Source organism: Gossypium hirsutum, chromosome D02, assembly GCF_007990345.1.
Source record: "Gossypium hirsutum isolate 1008001.06 chromosome D02, Gossypium_hirsutum_v2.1, whole genome shotgun sequence".
Lineage (NCBI taxonomy): Eukaryota > Viridiplantae > Streptophyta > Magnoliopsida > Malvales > Malvaceae > Gossypium > Gossypium hirsutum.
The window spans coordinates 45715806-45740115 of NC_053438.1; the positions used below are offsets into that span (position 1 = coordinate 45715806).

General features: G+C 33.8%; 2 protein-coding genes across 5 annotated transcripts; one reads left to right on the forward strand and one right to left on the reverse strand.

Annotated features, from left to right (window-relative positions):
- Positions 1-11939: 11939 nt before the first annotated feature.
- Positions 11940-16424, forward strand: LOC107910105 (agamous-like MADS-box protein AGL30). Of its 3 annotated transcripts, none has more exons than XM_016837864.2 (12): positions 11940-12340; positions 12682-12867; positions 13619-13678; positions 13795-13813; positions 13946-14010; positions 14125-14140; positions 14255-14316; positions 14406-14502; positions 14739-14789; positions 14885-15012; positions 15255-15618; positions 15701-16424. In XM_016837864.2, the coding sequence occupies exons 1-12, from the start codon at positions 12126-12128 to the stop codon at positions 15713-15715; spliced, it is 1278 nt and encodes a 425-aa protein (XP_016693353.1). In that variant the 5' UTR covers positions 11940-12125; the 3' UTR covers positions 15716-16424. The 3 variants fall into 3 exon arrangements, with proteins under 3 accessions (XP_016693353.1, XP_016693354.1, XP_040945357.1); XM_016837865.2 differs by having other exon boundaries at positions 13622-13678; XM_041089423.1 differs by lacking the exon at positions 11940-12340 and adding an exon at positions 12347-12520.
- A 577-nt stretch (positions 16425-17001) lies between these two features.
- Positions 17002-19033, reverse strand: LOC107910107 (expansin-A15). 2 transcript variants are annotated; one of them, XM_016837866.2, is made up of 4 exons: positions 18849-19033; positions 18585-18715; positions 18185-18497; positions 17002-17834 (listed from the first exon to the last, which is right to left on the reverse strand). In XM_016837866.2, coding segments are annotated over exons 1-4 (753 nt in total). In that variant the 5' UTR covers positions 18851-19033; the 3' UTR covers positions 17002-17527. The 2 variants fall into 2 exon arrangements, with proteins under 2 accessions (XP_016693355.1, XP_040945358.1); XM_041089424.1 differs by lacking the exon at positions 18849-19033 and having other exon boundaries at positions 18585-18783.
- Positions 19034-24310: the final 5277 nt, after the last annotated feature.

Consider the following 24310-nt stretch of genomic DNA (forward strand, 5'->3'; position numbering starts at 1 on the left):
AGGGTTGTATAAAAAAACATTCTTGATTCGCCTATTCTATACGCTAAGATAGGCCTTTTTGGGCAAACGCTTCTTCGCCTATCATTTTTTATATAAAAATATGCCTAATTCAAGAACTTATACACTCTTACCATTATTCTTTGAATCGTCGTACTTAACTTAGCCATAAGTTTCGTTCCTCCAGGATATGCCAGACTAAGGCGTCATAGACGCACTCGGAAAGTAACTTATACTTAATATAATCCTAACATTGAACACTAAATTCTTAAGCCTTATTCTTACAAACTATACTTCAAACTTTCAGGACTTCACTCAAGGGCGTACTCGTGAACTTCTATAATAGCCCGTTTTCAATGGTGTCGGAAATAGTGATTTTGGGACCATAATTTTAGCAAGTGAGTTAGTATTTTATTATTTATTATTTATAGAGTTATTACAATGTTGTATAAAAATTTGGTTAGAAAATTTTAATGTTTAGATAGTTAATTGAGTAAAAAGCACTAAATCGTAAAAGTAACAAAAGTTAGTTTATATCAGTTAAATGTGTTAAATGGCTATGGAAATGTAAATTAATGGACTTATATGGAAATGTAAATTAATGGACTTAAACAGTAAATATACCATTTGGATTATTAATTTTAAAAGGTTAAAGTTGTAATTTCATAATTAAATAAAAATTAAAGCAAAAAAAGCCAAATAGCTATCATCTTCTTCTCTTTTCTCTAGCCAAAATCGATTTCATCATTGTTAACCTAAGGAGCATTCGGCCAAGCTTGATTCTTCATGCATGGTATGTAATTTTTGCCCTTTTTAATTATTTTTATGTTTTGTGATCGTTTTAGCTTAATCTAGTTAACCCGGAGGTTAATTAATAAAATTGTTAAATATTTTAACAGGTTTCATTGATGAGTTTTAAGTGTTTTTTAAGTTTGATGGTAGATTATTATGCTTGGTCGATAAATAGGACTATTTTATAAAGTAGGTTTTAGCAATTTTAATGTTTAGGGATTAAATTGTTAAAGTAGTAAAACTTTATGGATTTATTATGAAATCGTGTAATAAATGTGGGCTGTAGAGAGACCCTAAGAAATTCGACTAGTACGATTTTTGCTTAAGTGTGGTTAATTAGTAAGTTTCGGGTTTAGGGACTAAATTGCATGAAAGGTAAAATGTTGGGTTAATTTTGTAAATTTATATTGAAAAGGATTATAAGCTTAATTTTAATTATTTGAGATGTTTGAATCGACTAATACAACAAAAATTATTATTTATATTAAGAAACAAATCAATCGAACACAAACCGCGAAAAAGCTAAAGTAGTGGAATAGTCATCAGCATTGAGTTCATAATCTTTTTTGTTTAGGTAAGTTTGTATATTGTTTAAACTCATTAATTGTTTCTTTTGGTAACATTTTAACAACTATTCATGTTAGGAATGTTTAAATTGAATGATATATGTCAATTAGCAATTTGGACTAAATTATGATGTTGATCAAATTGATGATTATGTTTGAAAAATGTGAATTACATGGATGTCTGTTTGAAATGGTATAATGGAAATGAAGTTAAACTGTAACACCCCAAATTTTGGGCCTAGAAGAAATAGGTTTTGAATAAGGGAACAGTTAGGAGACTGCACATGAATATTTAGTTGTGCAAGGAAATGACATAAATGAATGTCTGCTTCAGTGGTTAAGTGATTTAGGAGTGTTTGGAAGTGTCTAAGAAGTCAAGGGTTCAAGCCTTGGCTTATGCAAAATTTTTATTTTAAGTGAATAAAATCCTTGGATCTAGATAGTAGGTTCTTAAATTATTGTGGTTAAAATATGATACAAAGGAGTTGTTGGTCTAATGGTAAGGGGCGTGTAAAGTGTACATGGGGTCTAAGGTTCAAGTGGTGTTGCATCAAAAAGTGAGTATTTATTTTGCTGCCTAATTCGTGTGGGTGGTAGAGTTGGATTGAAATACTCCTAAAATGGAGTTTGAACTGGTCATAGAGAGATTTGAGGAGAGAATATTGGGATTTGGGGAGTTTGTTGTTGTTGAGAGATATATATCACATCTCATTTGTTCCTTGTTCTTGATGGAAGATCGGCGAGGTTTTCATCGCATCAGGTGTGTAACCACCCCACTATAACTATAGAACGATAAAATTTCAAATACGGCGTTGAGATCACACGAGTGTGTGATCGCTCGTGTGGAAAGACAAACCTACAAATCATGGGCGATAAACTGTAGAGGCCTCCATGGGCTTAGGCCGTGTGGGCTTATGGGCCCCCACGGATGAAATCCACGATTTGTGGCAAATTCTGTACTGGGTTGTGTAGATCTCATACCGTGGCGAAATCTGGGCTGAACGGGCCGCTTGAGCATGTAGGCCCACTTAGGCCTAGGCCCATTTACACTGATGAAATCCACAATTTGTGGCAAATTCTAGACTGAGTTGTGTAGATCTCATAACCATGGCGAAATCTGGGCTGAACGGGACGCATAAGCATGTGGGCCGAGTAATGGGCCTTGGGCCCATTTACACTATAATGACCAAAATACCCTTATAGGGTAAAATGACTATTATACCCCTAGGAAATGAAATGACTGTTATGGCTTTATGTTATGTATGACTGATTTGCTCTATGATATGTATGACTATGATTAAGCATGACATTTTGCATACACGTATGATATTATGTCACGATATATTGCATGGGGATGGGTTGTTATATTTGGAGGAAGTGTACCGTACTGATAAGGTTGCACGGGTCGCCCAAGACGACTTTGGACCTACTGATGGCTGTATGCCATTTATTTTACTAGCAGCTTTGCTGCAATACTGTTTAGTGCCACAACCAATACTAATCTTGATGTGTCTAGCTGGGTGAGTCGATTTTATCCCCACATGGTGTGTTTGGCAGGACGGATTGGTGTGTAGAGGCTGGATTGGGTAGGATTTCTAACTGCATATCTACACTGATTAATGATTTTGTATTGTTACTGCATCAATTAATGATATTACATACTATTCACTGCATGACTGATATTTGTTACTGTTATGGGCCAAGGCCCCACTGATAATATTACTGAAATTGAGCAAAGGTCCTACTAATTATTGGCTTTGTGATGGACTCAAGCCCAATCGTTTACTATATCAAGAAAGGGCTTAGGCCCATACTAAACTGGACTGTTACTCTAACGGGCTCAGGCCCAAACTGCATTTATCTACTGTTTAATTGACTATTTGCTTGTTTGAGGATTACACACTGAGTTTTCGTAAACTCACCCATCTGTTTAACTGTACAGGTAATCAGGTAATCCCCAGTTGTAGGCGGGTCGGTGCTGTGAGGGACTCGGAGGTGGCCACACAACTGTAGCTGTGCTACACTTGCTTTTACTTAAAATTAAAGTTTGTGTTGGGTTTTGTTTATGTAATAAGGCCATTTATGTTTGTTTAAATTTTTAGTTGGGCTTTTGCTTACTTATTTTAAACTGCTAGTTTAGCAGAAGACGAATTTTCAAAATAATTACTGTTTTCAAAGACACAAAAATTAAACATTAGAGTTTTCAAAAGCTTTCGCGATTTTAGATCAACCTTTTATAACAATAGGAGATAAAAAGGTAAACGTTTTTGACTAGATGATTTGTTAAATAATAATAAAGGGGTTTTTAAACCTAGAAACGAATTTTTACCAACGAGTTCAATTTTCGCTAAACACCTCAACGTGACACTGCTAGATTTGGCCATAACTCCTAGGCCGGGTTTGGGGTGTTACATAAACGATTCGAATAAGTAATATGTCCCATTTGAACCTCGTAAATACTTAGGATACAAATGACATGTCATTAGGGGTGTTCATTTAGTGGTATCAAAGCTACGATTTAGTAAGTTCTCGAACCAAACGTAGCATGTATAGAGTCTAGAAGTACATGTCATTTTATAACTTGTGATAGTGTGATGTCTCCTTACTCGAATTGATTTTTTTTCATATAGATAAAAGATGTGTTTGAATCCAACCAAGTTAATTCTAATGAAGCTGAGAGCAATGCTCAAGCCTCGGTACATGAGGCTATTCATAGTGAGTCGCTTATTAAGGTTCGGGGAAGTAAGGCACGGGAAGCCTTCTTCCATATGATGTCTGAGTGGTTCACTGACTTTGTGAGAACTAATCTGATGGCTCAACAATCTCCACCCCCTCACGTACCTCAACTGATAACCCCTATTCCTTAGGGTTTGGAACAGGTATGTGTTAATAGGCCTCTTATTGATAAAATTCACAAATGCGAAGCTAAAGAATTCCGTGATAAAGTTGAGGATGATCCAGAAAAGGCTAAATTCTAGTTAGAAAATAATGTGAGAGTTTTTGACGAGTTATTGTGTTCTCCTAATGATTGTTTGAAGTATACAGTTTCGTTATTGAAAGATGAAGCATACCAATGGTGGAATACTCTGATAGTGGTTGTACTAAAAGATCAGTTGAGTTGGGAAATTTTCCAAACTGAATTCTAAAAGAAATATGTCAATCAGTGATACCTTGACAAAAGGCGAAAAGAGTTTCTTGAGTTGAAGCAATGACACAGAATAGTGGTTGAATATGAGAGAGAATTTGTTTGGCTCAGTAAGTATTTCAGAGAGTTAATTCCAACAAAAGCTACTATTTGTACTCATTTTGAGGAAGGCTTGAATAAAGAAATTTAGTTGCTCGTTGGGGTACTGAGTTGAAAAGTTCATTGTATTAGTTGAAAAAGCTCAGAAAATGTAAGACATTAGCAAAGTAAAGAAAAAGGCAGATTCTGAAGTTTGAGACTCAAGAAAAAGACAATTGGGAAAATATTTATCTTCTCCTTTAAAGAAAGTAAAAGAATCACGCAGTAGTATGTCAGCTCTGTCTGGATTTTCTGGTAGAGATCGAGGAAAGCAAGCTATCTCAGGCCTCAGGCTACCTCAGTAGCTAGTTTTGGTAACATTCATAATGTTAAAAAGCAATAATGTCAACATTGCAACAGAATATATTTTGGTGAGTGCTATTTGAAAGAAGGATCGTATTTTAAATGTAGTTCATTAAATCCTTTCCTCTGTAACTGCCCAGATAGATCTGATAGGGATAAAGCTCAGAATGTACGATCAAGGGTTGTGCCTTCTAAAGGTAGGCCACCATAAAATAGTGGAAATATTGGAGTCAGTAGAAGTGGAGCAAAAAAATAATGTAATTTGATTTGAGGCACTAACATCAGCTAGTGGTTATGCGATACATGCTCGTGAAGATGATTTAGCACCTAATATGATCACTAGTACATTTTCTCTCTTTGATGTTACTGTTTATGCTTTGATTGACTCGAGGTCAACCCACTCGTACATATGCACTGCACTAATAACGGATAAGAAAATACCAGTTATTCAACTGAATTTGTGGTTAAAGTAACTAATCCGCTAGGTCAGTTAGTTAACAAAGTTTGTAAAATTTGTCCACTGAAATTTTGGGATTACAACTTTCCGGTTAATTTGATGTTATTTCCATTTAATGAATTTGATGTTAATCTCTACATGGATTGGATGACCTTGCATGATGCGGTTGTGAATTATAGACGAAAATAGATTACTTTAATATGTTAGAATGGATAGTCAGAGTTGAATCAGACAGATTAAACAATGTCGCCAATATTATTTCTGTTTTGTCAACACAAAAACTTGTAAGAAAAGGGTGTAAGGCGTATTTGGTATATATTTTAGATACCAGGGCTTCAGAATTGAAGTTGGAATTAGTTCCAACTATTTGTGATTTTGCGGATATGTTTCTAGAAGAGTTTTCAAGGTTACCACCAGTTAGAGATGTTGAGTTTGCTATTGAATTAGTACTGGGAACTTCTTTGATATCGATTGTTCCATATAGAATAGCTCTAGCCGAATTAAAAGAATTAAAAGCACAGTTGCAAGAATTGACAGATAGAGGATTTGTTCAACCCAGTGTCTCTCCTTGGGTGTGCCTGTGTTATTTGTTAAGAAAAAGGACGGGTTGATGTATTTGTGTATTGATTATCGACAACTTAATAAAGTCACAATTAGGAACAAATATTTTTTGCCTCGCATTGATGATTTTTTTTATCAGATGAAAGGTGTGATAGTATTTCTAAAATTGATCTTTGTTTGGGATATTATCAGCTTCAGGCTAAAGATTCAGATGTGCCGAAAACAACTTTCAGAACCAGGTATGGACACTATGAATTTTTAGTTATGTAGTTTGGTTTAACAAATGCTCCTGCTATATTTATAGATTTGATGAACAGAATATTTCAGTCATATTTAGACAAGTTTGTTGTTATTTTCATCAACAATATATTAATTTATTCAAGAGATAAGACTGATCATGCCCGGCATTTGAGTATCGTGTTACAAACATTGTGCGAGAAACAACTATTCATAAAATTCAGTAAATGCGGGTTCTGGCTTCGAGAAGTTGGGTTTCTAGGTTACATAGTGTCGACAAATGGCACACAAGTTGATCCTAGTAAATTTTCAATTGAATTAAGTTGGAAACCTCGAGGAACGTCACAGAAGTAAGAAGTTTTCTAGGTTTGGCCAGGTACTATAGACGTTTTGTTAAAGATTTCTCGATGATTGCCTTACTACTAACGAAATTGTTATAAAAGATATTAAGTTTGCTTGGTCTGATAAATGTCAATAAAGCTTCGATCAGTTGAAAGCGATGTTAACCGAAGCCCCTATGCTAACTCAGCCAGAGTCCGTCAAAGAAATTATGGTATACAACGATGCTTTGCTTAACCATTTAGGTTGTGTTTTAATGCAGGAAGGCAAAGTTGTAGCTTATGCTTCCCGACAGTTGAAACAGCATGAGAAAAATTACCCAACACATGATTTGGAACTTGCAGCTATCGTGTTTGCACTGAAGATATGGCGACATTACTTATACGGAGAAAAGTGACACATTTTCACCTATCATAAAAGTTTAAAATATCTGATGTCCCAGAAAAAACTGAATTTGCGTCAACATAGATGGTTGGAGTTGTTAAAAGATTACAATTTGATTATCGACTATCACCTGAGAAAAGCTAATGTTGTTGCAGATGCTCTAAGTTGAAAGTCATTGTTTGCTTTAAATTGTTATCGACCATTTGAGTAAATCCACACATTTTATTCCCGTTCGCATAGATTTCTCACTGGAAAGATTATCAGAGTTATATGTTTCTGAGATCTTCATATTGCACGGGGTGGAAACACAAAAAATATATAGACTTTTTCGGCCCCTTTTTAGCCCTAATTCATGTAGTTTCGTAGTAATTTTTTTCAAAATTCATACTTTAATTATAAAATAATTAATTTTCACTCAAATTATTAATATATCAAATTTTAATTATTTTTATAATAAATTTACATAATTTTGATTTATTTTTGACAGTTTTGCACAAAGGGTGAAAATCGACTCGGCAATCACCTCGAGAGGCTTGGACCATTAGGGAAATTTTTCTACATCGAGTGAATCAAGAGTATGGCTAATTAATTTTCCAGCCACTGACGGTCCAAAAAAAATTATTGAACATATTTTATAATTAATTTTGATCCAACATAAATTGGATTAAAAATTAATTATAAGCTTGAAGAAAAAAAAAAGGGTCCAATTGTGTTAAGAGAAGAGGATTGATCCACTAAGGATTTGGAGGCCCAAACCGTCCCATATAAGCTGATTCAATCAGCTTATTTAGCTAATTTTTATAATTACAAAATAGCCCTTGAAGTTTCCTTTAATTTCGTCCAAACCCCTCCTCTTTTTATGCTTTTTATTTTTAGCCCCAATCTAAAAAAACAAAGTTTGAATCAATCAAACTTGTACCAAGCATGGTCAGCCAAGGAAGAGGGAAGGGCAGGTATTTCTTTTCTATTTTTAGCAATCATCTCCACCTATAAATACCCATCTTCCCTTCCTCATTTATCATCCCACACATCTCTCAATTCACACATCTTTTCTCTCTTCCATTCTCTCTCATTCCCTTTCTTGTTTTCCCATTTTCTTTGTCTCCTTCCCTTGTCGATTTCCCCTCTTGAAAAAGAGCTTGCACGTCCTTTGAAGTAGTAGTATTCAAGTGTTCATGAAGACCTTGGATCGAAAGAACGAGTAGAGAAGAAAAGGAGCGCACTAGTCTAACTTCAAAGAAACACCGGGATTTTTTTCCTAGTTCCTTTCTCTTTATTTTTTCTCGTTTATGTTGTGATCATGATTATAAATATTTGTTGTGTTATTATTAATTTAATTAAAATGAATTAAATTTAATTCGTGTTAGATTGACTGCATTTTGTTCACGTAAATTACTAAAATCATGGTCGTGTTGTTACAAGCATTGGTAAATTGTTCAATTAAATAAAACCATGCTTATGTTATAATTGCATTATAATTGTAAGATAATTAATGAATTAATTATTAATTGGGTTGAAATTATAATTAATGGACATAGTTTTAATTGGTGCATGTTTAGTCTTCTAAGGTAGCTGAAGGTTAAACTAGCGATGGTATTAAACGATACTTTAGTCTTTCATAACTTGTAAGATTATTGTGATTAAATTGTTTCAATATAGAAATATATTGTTACCTCACTTTATCTTATACTTGCTTATGAAAATTGATTAATTGTTAGAATTGACATAGGAATATGTTTAAGAGATTAATTAATTTAGTATGTATGTATGTGCATTAGTTAACAAAATACCAAGTTGTTGTGAAATTATTCGTTACAACTTGAACATAGTTTTAGTAATTCTTAGTTAAAGAATGAAATTGATCTAACACATTTATGTCATATTGATTAAAACTCATCTTTTAGAAATTGTGCATTGGAATTTTTTTTATTTTCTTAGTTAAGTTATTTAGTTAATTTTTAGTTTTCATAACACCTTTTCAAATCAATAATTGTTTTCATCACCAAAGTGTTTAACCTTACATTTCATAAATATTTTTCTTTTACAGTCCTTATGGGTATGATAACTCGATAGTTACTTGTCACTTTATTACTAGTTGTGATTATGTGCACTTGCACATTTTCGTCGTTCTAGGGGTACCTTTGTCAATTATTTCTAATCGTGATTTGTGATTCACCTCTAGATTCTGGGGTAAGTTACATGAACCTTTAGGCACTAAGTTGACTTTCAGCACAGTGTTTCATCCTCAGACAGACGGCTAGTCCGAGAGAGTGATTTAGATACTTGAAAATATGCTTCATTGTTATATTCTTGAATTCAAAGGTAATTGGGAGAAATTTCTTTCGTCGGTGGAGTTTGCTTATAACAGTAGTTACCAATCGAGTATTAAAATGGCCCCTTACAAAGCTTTGTATGGTTAAAAGTGCATAACTCCATTATACTGGACCGAATTGAGTGAGAAAATGATTTTAGGTACTGATTTGATTCACAAAACCGAAGAAGAAGTGAAGGTCATACGAGACTTTTAAAAGCTGCTTCTGATCGTCAGAAATTGTATGTTGATTTGAAAAGAAAAGACATCACATATCAGGTTGGCAATAAAGTATTTTTGAAAGTATTGCTCTGGAAGAAAGTTCTTCGCTTTGGACAAAAGGGTAAGCTTAGTCCACGTTCATTGGTCCGTGTGAATTTATTGAGAGAATTGAGCCAGTAGCTTATCGTTTAGCTTTACCGTCAAAATTGGAGAAAATTCATAATGTTTTTCACGAGTTAATGTTAAGACGATACATATCTGATCCCTCACATGTGATTTCGCTTGTTGATGTGGAGTTACAGCCTGATATGTCATATAGTGAGGAACTGAGTAAAATTCTGGCTTGAAAAATTAGAAAGTTGAGAAATAAATGCATAGTTTTAGTTAATGTTCTTTGGCATCGACACGGAATTGAGGAAGCTACCTAGGAAATGGAAGAAGCTATGAAATTGCAATTCCCGAACCTATTCTCTAATAAGATTTTCGAGGACGAAAATTCATTTAGGGGAAGAGTTATAACAACCCGTTTTTAGTGGTGTCAAAAATAATGGTTTCAGGACCACAATTTTGATGAGTCAGTATTTTATTATTTATTTATTATTTATAATGTTATTACAAGGTCTTATTAAAATTTGGTTAGAAAATTTTAACGTTTACATAGTTAATTAGTAAAAAGGACTAAATCGTAAAAGCTACAAAATTTAGTTTATATCAGTTAAATGTGTTAAATGGTTATGAAAATGTAAATTAATAGACTTAAATTGTAAATATACCATTTGGATTATTAGTGGACGATTTTGGTGGCTAATAACATGAAATTTTATTAATTTTAAAATGTTAAAGTTGTAATTTCATAATTAAATAAAAAAAACCTCATATTATGATGGGCTTGAGCTTTATTAAGCTTGGGCTTATCAAAGCTCAAATTTTCTTGCACTCAAAATTTTTTGTTCAAATTTTCTCGAACTCGAATTATTAAGTACTTGAGTTTTCTCAAACTCGAATTATTATGGGCAGACTTTTAGGTTCGAGCCTATTTTTTCAAGCTTATGTGTAGTTCTCTCAATTCTGACCTTTCCATTAAGAATTGGAGAGTGTATTGAGACAATCCAATTACACTTATATAAGTAGGACCCACTAATTACAATGGTTAGTTGGTTACCCAAACATGTTACCCATATATAATAAGAAACAAATAAAACCAAATTGGATTTTCAAACACAACCTTAAATTGATTTATTACATTCATGTTGGTTATATATATTATATTTAAGTCTTTAACTAAGTTGGTGTCACGGTTCAACTAGACATTAACTAAATTGAAAATTGACTAAAAACCAAGCTTTTCATAATTGAACCGGTGGTTGAATCGACCAGACCACCAGTTCTTGCTCCTACCGATTTGTCCGGCTCATCTACACTATATTTAAGTCTCAAACTGAGTTGGTATCATGAGTCAACCAGACATTAACTCAATTGAAAAATGACTAAAAACCAAGGTTTTTAGAATCGAAATGTGGTTGAACCAGTCAGATCACTGATTCCTAGTCTAACCAATTTGTTTGGTTCAATTGAATAAATTATTAAAAAATCAAAAAAATTAAAAATAAATAAAATTGGTTCCGTCATTGATTTAATTAATTATTATCCCAGTTCAACAGATTTGTACCACTTCATGTGTTAATCAATCCGATCCTTTCTTTCATACCAACATCCCAATCACTCTGTTCAATTTTGAAAACGGTACTAAAAACCCATTCTTATTACAAAGTAGCAATTTTTCTATAAGGATACTTTTATTTTTTTAAAATACTTTTATATAAATTTTATAAAATTCAATTTAAACCCAACACCTACTATTTATCTCTAAAACCCCATAAATTCTAAAGGAAAACACAGAAAGGTTAAAATATGTCATCAGTCTGTGTACTCTTTCAATATTTGGAATTTAATCTCTTTATTTTTATTTTTAAAAATCTAGTCATTGAACTTTTTAGATTTCAAATTTTAAGTTTAATTATTAACACTTTTTTAAAAAAAATCATTAAATTTATCTATATGATACTTTGAAATAAAAAAAATATTCACATAGTAGTCATATAACTAAAAAATAGTATTATAATGAACTTGAATTTAATAATAGCATTTACTTATATAACTTTTTTACTACATTCTATAATACATTGGTCAATCTCTTAACCCGTTGGTGAAATCTAAAAAACACTTATAGTAGTGTATTAAATAATTTTTCTAGAATTTTATAAATTCCATAAGTGAAAATATAATCAGAGTCACTTTTATTTATATAATTTAATTTTTATTTTTTACTATACTCTATAACATACTTGTTAAACTTTTAATCGATTTATAGAATTTTTTATTTATGATGTATGAAACCTGATTTTTATTTTTTATTTTTTTTAAAAAACTTAGCACTGAATTTCTAAAAATAAAAGATGACAACTTAATTCCAAATTTGAATAGAGCACAAGGTTTCTCAGTAGCATTGTCCAAGCAAACGTGAAGTCGAATGATGATAAATTGTTGTAGTAGAGGCGCAAACGAGGGTTTAAGGTTTGAGGGGGAAGAGGGTTGGTTGGTTGTGTGACGAAGATCCCCCTATTCTCAAGCTCGTTTCCCACGACCGCTTTTGTCGCTCACCCGGTCGTGTAAATGCAGTCCTACTTCTATGCTCTCATCATTCTTCACACACGCTTTCTCCCTCCTTCTCTCTCTCTCTCCCTCCCTCTTTCTTTCTCTCTCTTATCTCTTTCTGCCCTTTGGTTCTCTCTTCCTTGGCTGAATAATCAACCCACTCCCCCCCCCCCAACTTTTAAGACGTTTGGATCATGTTCTTTCAACTCGTCGTTTGATTTTTGCTTATTTGGGTATGCGTCGTTTTCTTTTCTTTCTTCTCCAAATAAATTGAACCAACCCAGAATCATAATACAACACTACAAATTTGATATTTGTATGAATCTTGCAGTTGGGTTCTTTTAGTTTGATCACGTTTCTTCTGCTTCTATAGTGATTTTCTGAAAACCCCATTTCTAATTGTGCCAAAGAAGGTGGTTTTTTCTTTTATTGTGCTCATCACATATATCTCATCTAATGAAGGATTCCGATAGTTCCAGTTTTGCATGGATTGATGAGAAATGCGAAAAAGTGTCTTGATCCGCAGCATATTGGTAGCCCTCCAACACTGAATTCTGAGTATTTGAATATGCAGGATGGGAAGGGTTAAGCTAAAGATAAAGAAGTTAGAGAACCCAAATGGCCGTCAGGCGACCTATACCAAAAGAAAGCATGGCATCATGAAAAAGGCCAATGAGCTATCTATCTTATGTGATGTAGAAATTGTCCTCCTTATGTTCTCCCCAACTAACAAGCCTTCCTTATGCATTGGGAAGCGCAGGTAACTTCTTTCATATTTTGCATCTACTTCCATTTTTATCGTTCAAATTCTAGAGGCACCTTATACTTTGCTTTAAACAGGATTAGTATAGTGTATGTATGTAGAGGAAATTCCATCATTATTGCAACAAAGACATATCTCAAGAGTTAATGCATAGTTGAACATTTTCCAAAATCAACTAAGATATTGAGATATGTTGATGCATTAGCAGCTTTCTAGTTCTCTGAATTAGTCTTTGCATAGCTTGAAAATTTTTGCTACATAGACATTGCTCGCTAAGAACTTCATGGAACCACATGTTGCTTCATCTTAACATATGCCATGGTCGAAGGGGCAGGCCTTTATTTGACTTTTTTAGGCTGCATTTGGGAACTTGAACCTGAAAGATGGGATTTAGGTGCCATATTTTGAGACAATGATTAGGCAGTTGGTAGATATTTGTTATTGTTCTTGAGAAGTGTTCATATATTATATAATAAAGTTATTGTTGTAAATTAGTTTTTGCTTTTGAAAGACACATGATTGTTGCGTTGCAAAATATGCTAAGATGTGTGCAATATATTATTTCATAGTGAGGTAGATGATGCAGCTCCACACATGGTACTGATGTGGGGAACTTCAGAGTTTGCTTAAGATTTGCTTGCACACCAAAATAATTATTTTTTCATTGGTTTGATTAGATTTATATAGAAGGCTGGCTAATATCTATAGCAGCAACATTCATTTATTTTATTAAGCTATCTGAATTCAGCAGCCTTGAGGAGATCATTGAAAAGTTTGCTCAACTCACTCCACAGGAACGGGCAAAAAGGTATGCTCAAATTTTCTGAGTTGAAATTCACATTACTTATCATCATACTTATAGTTTAATGTTATGCTTATTTGAATGAAATTGACTCTCATTTTCATTCCTATTTACTGGAGCAGGAAGTTGGAAAGCCTTGAAGTAAGTCCTTTCCTAAAATCCACTCTCTTTTAGAAATGTAACCAATATTTGTTTACTTTTATCAAATGATTTGCTCATGAAATGTTATCACCCGTATCAGTTACATAGTTTGTTTTCTCTTTGAGAGTCTAGGCCCTGAAAAAAACATTCAAGAAGTTGGACCATGATGTAAATATTCATGAATTTCTGGGATCAAGGTATGCAAGAATCTTCTTCTTGTCCACACAATGCCTCCTTATAATGTTCATTCGTTTAATTAAATTCCACTAAATATTTCTAATGATATCATGTTTTTTTTTCTTTCTCCCCAGCACACAAACAATTGAGGTATGCACGCATGGTGACTTGTTACCTTAATGGATTATGATAATTTATAATTCTTAGACCATACTGTTCTTCATTCTAACATTCTTTTTATGTCTCCATGATATTTTTGGGCAGGACCTGACAAACCAAGCAAGATTATTACAGACTCGGCTTTCTGAAGTACACAGGAGACTAAGGTGAAGGACTACAAGTTTTTTAATGTGAAGTTCTAGTTTTATGTGTTTTTTTATTATGACTTTTGCTAATATCAATATTGTCTTCTCAGCTGTTGGACTAATGTAGACAAGATCAACAATGTAGAACAATTGGGGCAAATGGAAGATTCGCTCAAGGAATATCTAAATCAAATTCAATCACATAAGGCATGCCATTTCCCTAAGTAGTTTTCTTAGAAAATGATAGTGCCCTCAAAAGGCGCATGTCTAGAAGTTTGATTAGTTAACAAGCCAAAAAAGTGAAGAAAAAAATAGCAATTTGCTGTGCTAAGTAAACTGATGAGTGTCACTGGAAACTACATTAACTTGTCATCTTCTCTCGAAAGGCTTAAATAATGAGTGCCAAATATGTTTTTACACTAAAACCAATCTTCTTTTGGCAGGAAAATGTAGGAAAGCAGCAGCAGCTTCTGTCTCTAGAATGCACAAGTCAGGTAAGAATGTGCAATAGGCTTGTAATATTTTACTGCTCAGTTTACTCCTTAAAAGTGTCATGACAAAATATTATCTTACAAGCCTTTTCTTGCAGTTCCAAAATGAAATGCAGGTACCCTATAGAATGGGCCTTGAACAACAGCTCCAAACTCTTTCGTGGTTGCCTAATCAAGACAGTAGACACATAGCCTTGTCAGACGACCCAAATTTGATTCCACACAGGTGCGCAGTGGTTCTAGAAATCCTAGTTCTACTAAATTTTCATCTATCTTAATTAAAAAGAAAAGAAATATTTCATAGAACGTGAGATGGATATGTTCATATATATAGTGTAGCTCACAGATGGCCTGGCAAAATAGTACCAATTTCTACTTATTTCTAATTGTTAAAAGAGTATAAGTCGATGGAAATGGCCTCCCAGAGTGTCTTATGATATATTATGACATTGGTTCTGTAATCCCCAGAGATGTGGAGTGCTCTGCAAGTTCCTCATTTGGAAGCTATTCGGGTTATTTTGGCACTGGTAAAAGTTCAGAATTATCGAGTTCTGGACAAGAGAACAGCATCCTGAATGATTTGAGTGGAAACGGATCATTGCAGCTGCAACTTGGTGGACAGTGCCCCCTCTTCTCTTACAATCTTAATATACTGAATGATCCCAAATTCCCACCTGTGGCGGAGATGAACTTCAATGAAACTCCTGCAGATTATCAAGTTAATGGTGCCCTACAAGGTCCCAGAACTGGATTTGATACTACCCCAGGTAGTTGGCCTTCCACTTCTGGCTCTTGTGCTGTTACCATGTTTGATGAGCCATTGTATACCCGAGTAAGTCTTTCCCCATTACGCCCACTATGCTTTCAACACTTAGCAATGTTGCATGCGTTACCCTACTATTTTATGCATGCAGCTCCAACAGCATTGAGCAATCTAAAGGTTTATTCATGACTTCTACCAAGTACGGACATGCAATATGGCAATATGGATACCATACAGCATGGACACAGCGACATGGGACATCTCTAAAACAATTAGGACACAACAATGATAAATATTATATATTATATATATTAATATACAATGAAAAATGTAAAATTGATACTTTCCCATCCAATATTAACACGCAAATGATTTTTGAATGTTCTAAAATTAATTTAGAAAACGTTGAATCCTGAAAAGAAGGTACTCACAAAACCCAAAATCCTCGGGGGAATTCCTTTTTGAAACTCAGAATGGGCCAATGAGATGTTTGGATGGTGGTGGCCAAGGCTTAGTCTCCACTCTGAAAATTCCTACTACTCCTTGAATATTGGGCAGGAGTAAGACACCACGACTTGGACATGCTAACTACGTTCGGCTAAGAAACATCGATTACAAAAGCCCAGATGGATTTTGAGTTTCAATTATGTTTGTGTTCATATTTTGTAAGAAAAAGGCGTCCACATTCCATAAATCCTATGTTTATGAGCTCAATTGTAATGCTATACTTGGGGCTTAACGCAAGGGGATGGATACCATTTTCTGGCATCGTTGATCTCCAAAATGGTTGACATTAAAAGTCAATGTGTCAAACATTTATTTATAAAAGAAATTGTAATTTATATAATAAAAAGACCAAAAAAAAATTACCCTCACTATGGTAAATTATTGATATTTTATTCAATATCTAACTGGATTTATATCCAAATTAATTAAATACTTGATAGATAGAACAACCTAATTTCAACTCGGCCATGAAAAAATATACAAGGTAGATTTGGATTTTGAAATACGTTGGAAAACCAGAATATTGCATGTTACCTGCAGAATCCTCGGATCTCAGCTCTCTAAATTATAGCATTACGAGCAATCAAATGCACTGACCCTGCTTTGCCCTTTGATTTGTTTTTTTTCTTACTTCCAACACTCTGGATCTAGGAGTTTTTCCATGCACCGCCTATTTTCATCCCAAGACCTATTAAATTCCAGAGTTGGTCCAATTTTGGTTAACAACCACCGTCTACTGGTGGCTACAAAATTCCCGTAAACCTTCTCAATTGGTTTTTGATCCCCAATTCACACTTGCTGCCGCTCCCATGTAAGGAAAACCAAAGAGGAAGGTTCTGAAATGATAAAATCTCCCGACTTTTCCTTGGGTTTTTTAGGATAATAAACATTTGGTAATTTTATCACAGCCCAAAGAATAAAAATGATAAACATGGAATCATATCGTAATAAATCAAAGTTCGGTTTTGCATTGCAAAATTTCCAAATTACTCTCATACATATATGATAAAATCCAAGGAGATAATCACCCAGCAAAAGATGATGAATTGAGCTTACAAGCCAAAACAATGCTTCTCAACATCCCAAAAGGAGGAAAAAAAAAACCAGAGGACCTACTAGGTTAACACTGCTGGCGGGTGGTAAAAGTCCCACCTCTGCCATCTCCTCCTGTTTTAACAAACAACAGAAGGAAACGTGACCCTTAATACTTTTTTTTTTAAAAAGGTACCTTAATTAGGACACCTACCCCATAATAAAACTAAAAACCCAAAATGATAAAAGGGCTACTTTAAAATAAGCCCTTCACATTTTTGAGTGACCCGAAAGTCCCACTATAGGGCCCTATAGATAGAGTATAATATGCTAGCTATACTAAAAGTCAAGCTAGTTAAATACTACTTCGGATGCTTGGTATATTTATATAGTAATTATTAATTAAAACTTCAAAAGCCTAAGATGATAATGTGTTCCTCTAGCGGAATTGGCGGCCAGTGAAGGTCTGCCCAAAGGACCACCCAGCTGGGGCAACATTGTTGGAAACCACAGTACGGCCGTCGCTTGTTGTGACCTTAAATGAGAGGCTTTGTCCGTTGAGGTAGGTGTTGCTCTGCCAGTTCTGGCCCCAGTTTCTAGACATGGGCTGCCAACCAGTCCTGGAGCCCTTGATGGCCACCGCATGTACATCACCAGCACCGCCAACGTTGGTGATAAGGACTAGGTTGAAGTAGGAGTGGCCATTAATGGTGAACCTGATTCCTCCCTTTCTTCTGCATGGTACCCTACAAAGTAAAAAACCCAATGGTTAATAAAAGTAAGTGATGTTACTGCGCAGTTACTACCCATTAAACAAAGTAAAAGCAATGTATTTTCCAGAGGAAATGACCAAAAGTGTTGTTTGTTTGCCTTGCAAAACAGAAACTGACCCTAAATATTACTCTAATAGGGTGAAAAGCAGACCTCATATGCTGCCATTGACCTTTTTACTGCCTTAAAATAAGGTTTTTCATACATTACTAAAAGAATTGGACCACTAGACAAGTTAAATTTGAAATTACCGAGTGGTTAGAGAAATAAATAGGCCTCTTTAGAAAGCCCATTTCACAGGGAAGCAGCAAAAGGCAAAAAATACCTTCTGTAAGCAACAGGCACAATTCCAGCTCTGTATTGAGCAATATGTTGGAAAACAGGCTGAGAAAGGTCAAAGTGTTGCAGAGGAGGGTTGCACCAGCCCCCTGCATTATTAGGGAGAGCATTGTTTGGAGGGCAGAAATTGGTGGCTGTGACCACAATGGAACCAGGCAGGCACCACTTTCCATCATCCATACACTTAATCTCATAGCAAGATCCACAGCTCAGCCCATTGTTAAACAAAGCAGTGCTCAAAGCTGCAGTATTTGTCCCATAACCCTGGCTATACAGGTTTCCATAACCACAAGCCCCACCTAAAAAAGATCCAAGTTAAGAATTAGTGAAATAAGCCATCCAACCCAAACCGTTGTGCCTAAAAAATGGCTTCATTTGAAGCATACCCATTGTTCCTGAAGCATCACTCCCACCATAAAAGGTTGCATGTGCATTAGTCCAACCACCACCATATCCCTGAACACCAAAGACCATCGCAAGAAACCCCAACAGAAAGACCTTAGCAAAAGCCATTTTCCTGCGAACAAACAACAAGTGAAGTTTGTTTAAGCACTTGCGAGTAAGAAACATAAAAAAACTCAAAATGGTAACACTTTTTTTTTCCTTCTTAAAAAGCACTAAAACTAACATGAGAGGGATAAGAATATTACATGAAGAGGAAGAAGATGGGAAGAGCGAAAAAGAGAGGTAGGAGATGAGTGCAAGGCAGCTGAGTGAGGAAAAAGGGGGGAAGGTGAAGGGGGGATTTATAGAAATTTTGGGGGATGGGCACCGTTGCAAGTTACAACTAAACCTAACTACCACTTTTGAGCTAAAGGGGACCAAGCCCTATTTGTTTATTCACAAAAAGAAAATAGTTCATAGGTAAAAACACACAGGCACATGGGGAGCTGCTGAAGGTACAGTTGAAAGTTGAAACCGCGTGGGTTTGTAGATTTCTGAATAGGAAATTGCCTTGAAAATCAAAATCTAAGTGGGACATACTTGCTAAGCATTGTAGTTTTCCACACCATACTTTTATGTTGAATAAATTTTACAGTGGTATAGGCTATAGCCGGATCCAGAGCCAAACTTGATTACGTGTTGATAAACTAAAAGCGGGAAGTATTCTTTAATGGGTGCCGAAATAAAAGGGCCCCTGATTCTCGCCATATTACTACTACTGATTAAAATCAGACTTATTCGGAATCTCCATGCTTTTAAGTCTTAACATTCATAATCTCATCGTTAATATTTATATTTTTAGTTATTTTCCTCGTTATTCTTTTTACCTAACTTTTACCTTAAACTTTTTCCAAAAATATTATTTTGACCACCAATTTAAAAAAAAAGTTTAATTATTTTTTTAACAAAAATATTTGATATATCCGTAGAGCTTTAAACCCCACAAACAAGTTAAGAATTATGACAAGTTTACCACAAGATTTAGCAAAATATTAAAAAATAATAAATATATAAAAAGAACAAGACACATGTCAATTCTTTTTTCAATGAAGACACGTGTCAATTCTTTAATTATGCTTAAATTGAAAAAGTACACTAAAGACTACCACTTTATAACTTTCAAATTGTTTGTTAGTCTAGTATATAAAACAAATAGTGTCATGTTAGCATTAAGTATATGTGCACTACTATACGGGTTACCACACTAACATCGTTAAAAATTTAATGTTTTTAGTTAGTATTTCGTTAAAAAATAATTTAATTCTTTTTTAATGACTAAATTTAGTTTAAAAATATGGTAGACAATTTGATAAAAGAATATAAATATTTCGAGTTAAATATATTATTATATCATTATATTTTGACAGCATTGGTAATAGTTGAAGTCTTATAATTTTAAATGTTCAAATTCAAGTCTTATTTTTGCATGAACAAGTCATCGTTTTTATTATTCCGAGTTTTAAGGCTAATTATATACGAATTTATTTATATTTATTTTAATCTAAATTTAGATATATTTTAATTTTCAGTAATCAAATTAACATTAACTTTTTTCACCTCTCTTTAATTTGTTTTTTTTATTGTTTTAGGTCTATTTCTTTAGCATTTTATTTTCTTTCACCCATGAACCGTAAAATTTGGAATATTCCAATTGTTGGAACCGACAACGAGGTGTAATTAAGAGAAGAATTTTTCTAGGGTATTTCTGAAGACAATTAAATTTAGGGTAATCTATAAAAATAGTCACTTTTGTTTGTCTCAGATTACATTTTAGTTACTTATGTTTGAAATGTTACGTTTTAGTCACTTATGTTATTATTTTGTTACGAAGTGATCACTCTACCGTTAAGTTCCGTTATCTCTCTAACGGTAATCCTATGTGGCAGTCCAACTAGATTTTAAGTGCCAATTTAGATTTCTAAATGGGATGAAAATAGATTTTAAATTAAATAAATTTAATTAATTAAAATTTTTAAACCTAAACCTTAACTGAAAAAACTGTTCATCTCCTCTTTTTAATTTTTCTTCGTCTACTCTCTTTTTAGGTTTTTTTTTCATTTGACTGGAAAAACTATTATTAAGATCAAAATAGTTGAAATTAAATTGACTGCTTCATAAAGATGGATTCAATGGGGAGTTCGGGTATGCCTTCTTTGCATTCCTCTGTCTCTTTTATTCAATGTTGAAAAACAAAAGATTGAATTTTTTATTATTTAATGAAAACCCTAAATTAAAATTCTTGATATTTTCTTCGACTTTTTGAAATTGTTTGTAAACATGTATTTTATTTTGCGTCGGTAGACATCTCATAAAATGCAACCAGAAACATGTTTTCATAACCTGTTTCATTCAAGCTAATTGTAATTTTTTTAGAAAAGGGTTGTTACTTTCACTGTTATTGTTCCTAATCATTATATTTTCTAGTTTTTTCACAGTTCTTGAATAATTGGTTGCTCAATCAAATTTTTCTAATCTGAATCAACCTGTATGTTCACAATCTCTTTGTGGGTATTCCATATTATTCTTTCTTACTGCTGATTTTGAGCTGAATTGCCTTGTTATCTTTTTTCTTTTTTTGGTCTTGGGTAAGTTTTGGTTCAGAGCTAATTGGTTAGTAGCTTTTGTTTTCTTTAAATTATATTTCTATGTTGTTAGTTTTGTCTGCTTAGTACTTGGATTATCTTCTTTCATTCGACTTGAAGTTGGTGATATATGAAAATACTTGGGTTAAATGTTGTTTTGGTGTTTAACTTATCTTTTTCATTTATTTACCCACATATTTTTGCTTAATTAGTTGAATTGCAGCCCGTGGCATTGATGGTTTTGTAAATGGAATCACTTTTTCTGTCGATTCTGTGAAGAAAAAGATCATTCTAAAACCAAAAGACCGAAATGCTCCTCATGTAAGATGTTTGCCTTTTGTTTGTCTCATTTCCCCTCACTCATCCATTGTTAACTATATTCAAGTTTTATTCTACTTCATTGTTATGTGTTTTATATGTGCTAGTGCTGCTGGTTTTTGAATTGCACCCCTTTTTCAAATTATTGAATGCAAATTATAATTCTTGTTTTAAATTTCCTAGGTCTCAGAGGGTGAATCAGAATAGCAAGGTGCATCATCTTCTGTAGCAAATTCACCTAGTTCAACTGCTACAAGACAACTTTAACAACAGGAGGCTGGTGGAAAGTTAATAAGAAGCATACTTTTGAGTAATGAAACAGGCCAAAATCAGTCTTCAGCAGCTATCTAGGCTCAGCAGAAAACTGAAACTATGAGCCTAGACAATGTCAAGAGACCTTTGCGACCTACGAATTCATGATTGGGTTTGAATGGTCGTGTCTCTAATGATATTGCTGCTTTGGAATGTGATTTTGATACAAAAAGTGTTTCAAATGACAAGTTCATAAAAAAGGCACTGCATGGTTCAAGTTCTGGAAGTGAGAAGCATGAAAAATGTACAAGAAATAAGGATAGACCTGATCATGGAGTATGGTCCCCTCTTCATTGTTTTGGTGTTCCAAAATAAGGTAACAATTCAGTTGATTAAAGGTACAAGTTACACAAATCTACTTTAATTGCAATGTAATCAATGCTTTATAACTTTTAGGGGTACAAAAGTTATAATATGTAAGCAATGAAATCTTTGAAGCTTTAGCTATGAAGTATGCATATATGGCCATTTTTTGGGCCAATCAATGTTGTATATGTCATTTCTGTTATTTGGTGTACTCTTGCATTATGGTTAATGAAATCTAGTGCTGCAATAGTTTGCATGGATAACGTAACAGGAAAGGAGTTATATCATTAGACTTTTTGTACAAGAGGCTATGAATATGATGTATGTCGAGACTCAAGATACCGTAGTTTCTGATGATTCGTGTTGGTTTTATTGGTGAATATTATGTTGTATTTTAACATGTTAATACCATACTTGAGTCTAAATGTTGTGTGCATTTATGGAATCATATTATTTTAACATGATATTTGGTTTCTATTCCAGGATGTAGCTTTGTCCATTGTTACCATGAGACCTACTCTACTGGGTCCTATAATGGAGAAACTGTCACTACGCCCCGAGAAGTATGGAAGTGGACGACAATTCTAGATTCAAGCAATGGATGACCGAGCTCTTTCACCAGATGTGCAAGAGAAACTAGTAAGAGAGAACCCACCAAAAGGAGTTTACAAGATTAAAGGGAGTGATCATTGCCCATTCTTCTCAAAGCTTCATTTACTTCACAAAATTTTAAATGAAATTGTTCAGATTCCTTAGCTTAATTTCAATAAATAAGAGAAAAGAAAAGGACCATATTCTTTAACTTTTATTTCTATTTGTCTCATAGAACACAACTATTTGTTCATTGTGCAGCTCTTAAATTGTCATATGTCATTTTTGTATGTACAACTACCTTTTTGTAATTATATCTTTTCTTGTAGTAAATAGAAAAGTTGTTATACACTTGCATACTAATATACTTTTTATCAAATGATTATTATTTTAATAATATTTTTATCTTTTCATATTTTAATATAGTTTTTAAATAATAAAAATTAAAAAATAACATGTGTAAAGATTCAACCCATGTTTAATTACATCAGTAGTCATTCTTAAGTAAACAAAGAAGTTTTTTAACATAAAATATTTTCTTTTACCAAATTTGTGTATCCTAATTACTGGGAACATGGACTATCATAAGCACTTTGTCCTTCCAACATTATTCGAACTTGGGATGCTAGATCATTCTTTTAAGGCAACAGAATCACCTTCCACATTAGCCGCCACCAAATCCATATTTCTTTCCAAGGAAAAGGACTTGCAGCTTGTCATAGCCAGCAAGCACACCAGCCCCTGCAACTATCTTGTAAATGCCAAATACACGCATAGATTCAGGTTCTATGTTTCAACAATTAAAACTCCACATGGTTACGAGGGCAAGTAAATAGATGCTTACCTGCAATCCAGTAACTAAAACAACAGGCTTCAAAGTAATTGTCCAATAGTTGAATATCTAACATGTCCAATAGCCATTTCTCAAGTAATTCTTCAATAGTTTAACATTTCAAAAAAAAATATTATTTCAAACCCTCAATTAAGACAAAATGTATTGTTAACATGATTCAACAACCCATCTAAAAGGATATATTCTTTGTTCACAAAATAGATTTCCTTTTGAAAGGTAATTTGGCCCTAAAATTTACTATCAGGTTTGAGCTTTGTTGGGTTAAGGGTGGTTGGCTTGATGTGTTATCCATTGAAGTGGCTTGGTTCAAAATTTGCAGGCTTGATGATTGGCTTGCCATTTGGTTACCCCCAACAATCTCTTTGCAAGTCCTTATATTATGGCCTGGTTTGCCACATTTGGTGCAATTAGCTTGCTGTCCTATCTTGCTTAATTTTGGTCTACTCTTTCTTACTTCATCTATTTCCTTCTTCCTTGTTTGTTTGGGTCTTCCTGGGAGCCTTTTAATTATAGGAGGAAAAATGGGTTCCTAATCCCTTACATGTTCCTTTTGCATAGGACCTATACACAAAAATTTAAAGATGTTAAACACATTTTATAAATAAGTAATATTTCATAAAGTTTTAGGTTTTTAGGGCTATTACCTTTTACAGGGTTAATCAAGTGGCTGTAAATATTCAATTGGGTAGTGACAGTATAACATGTA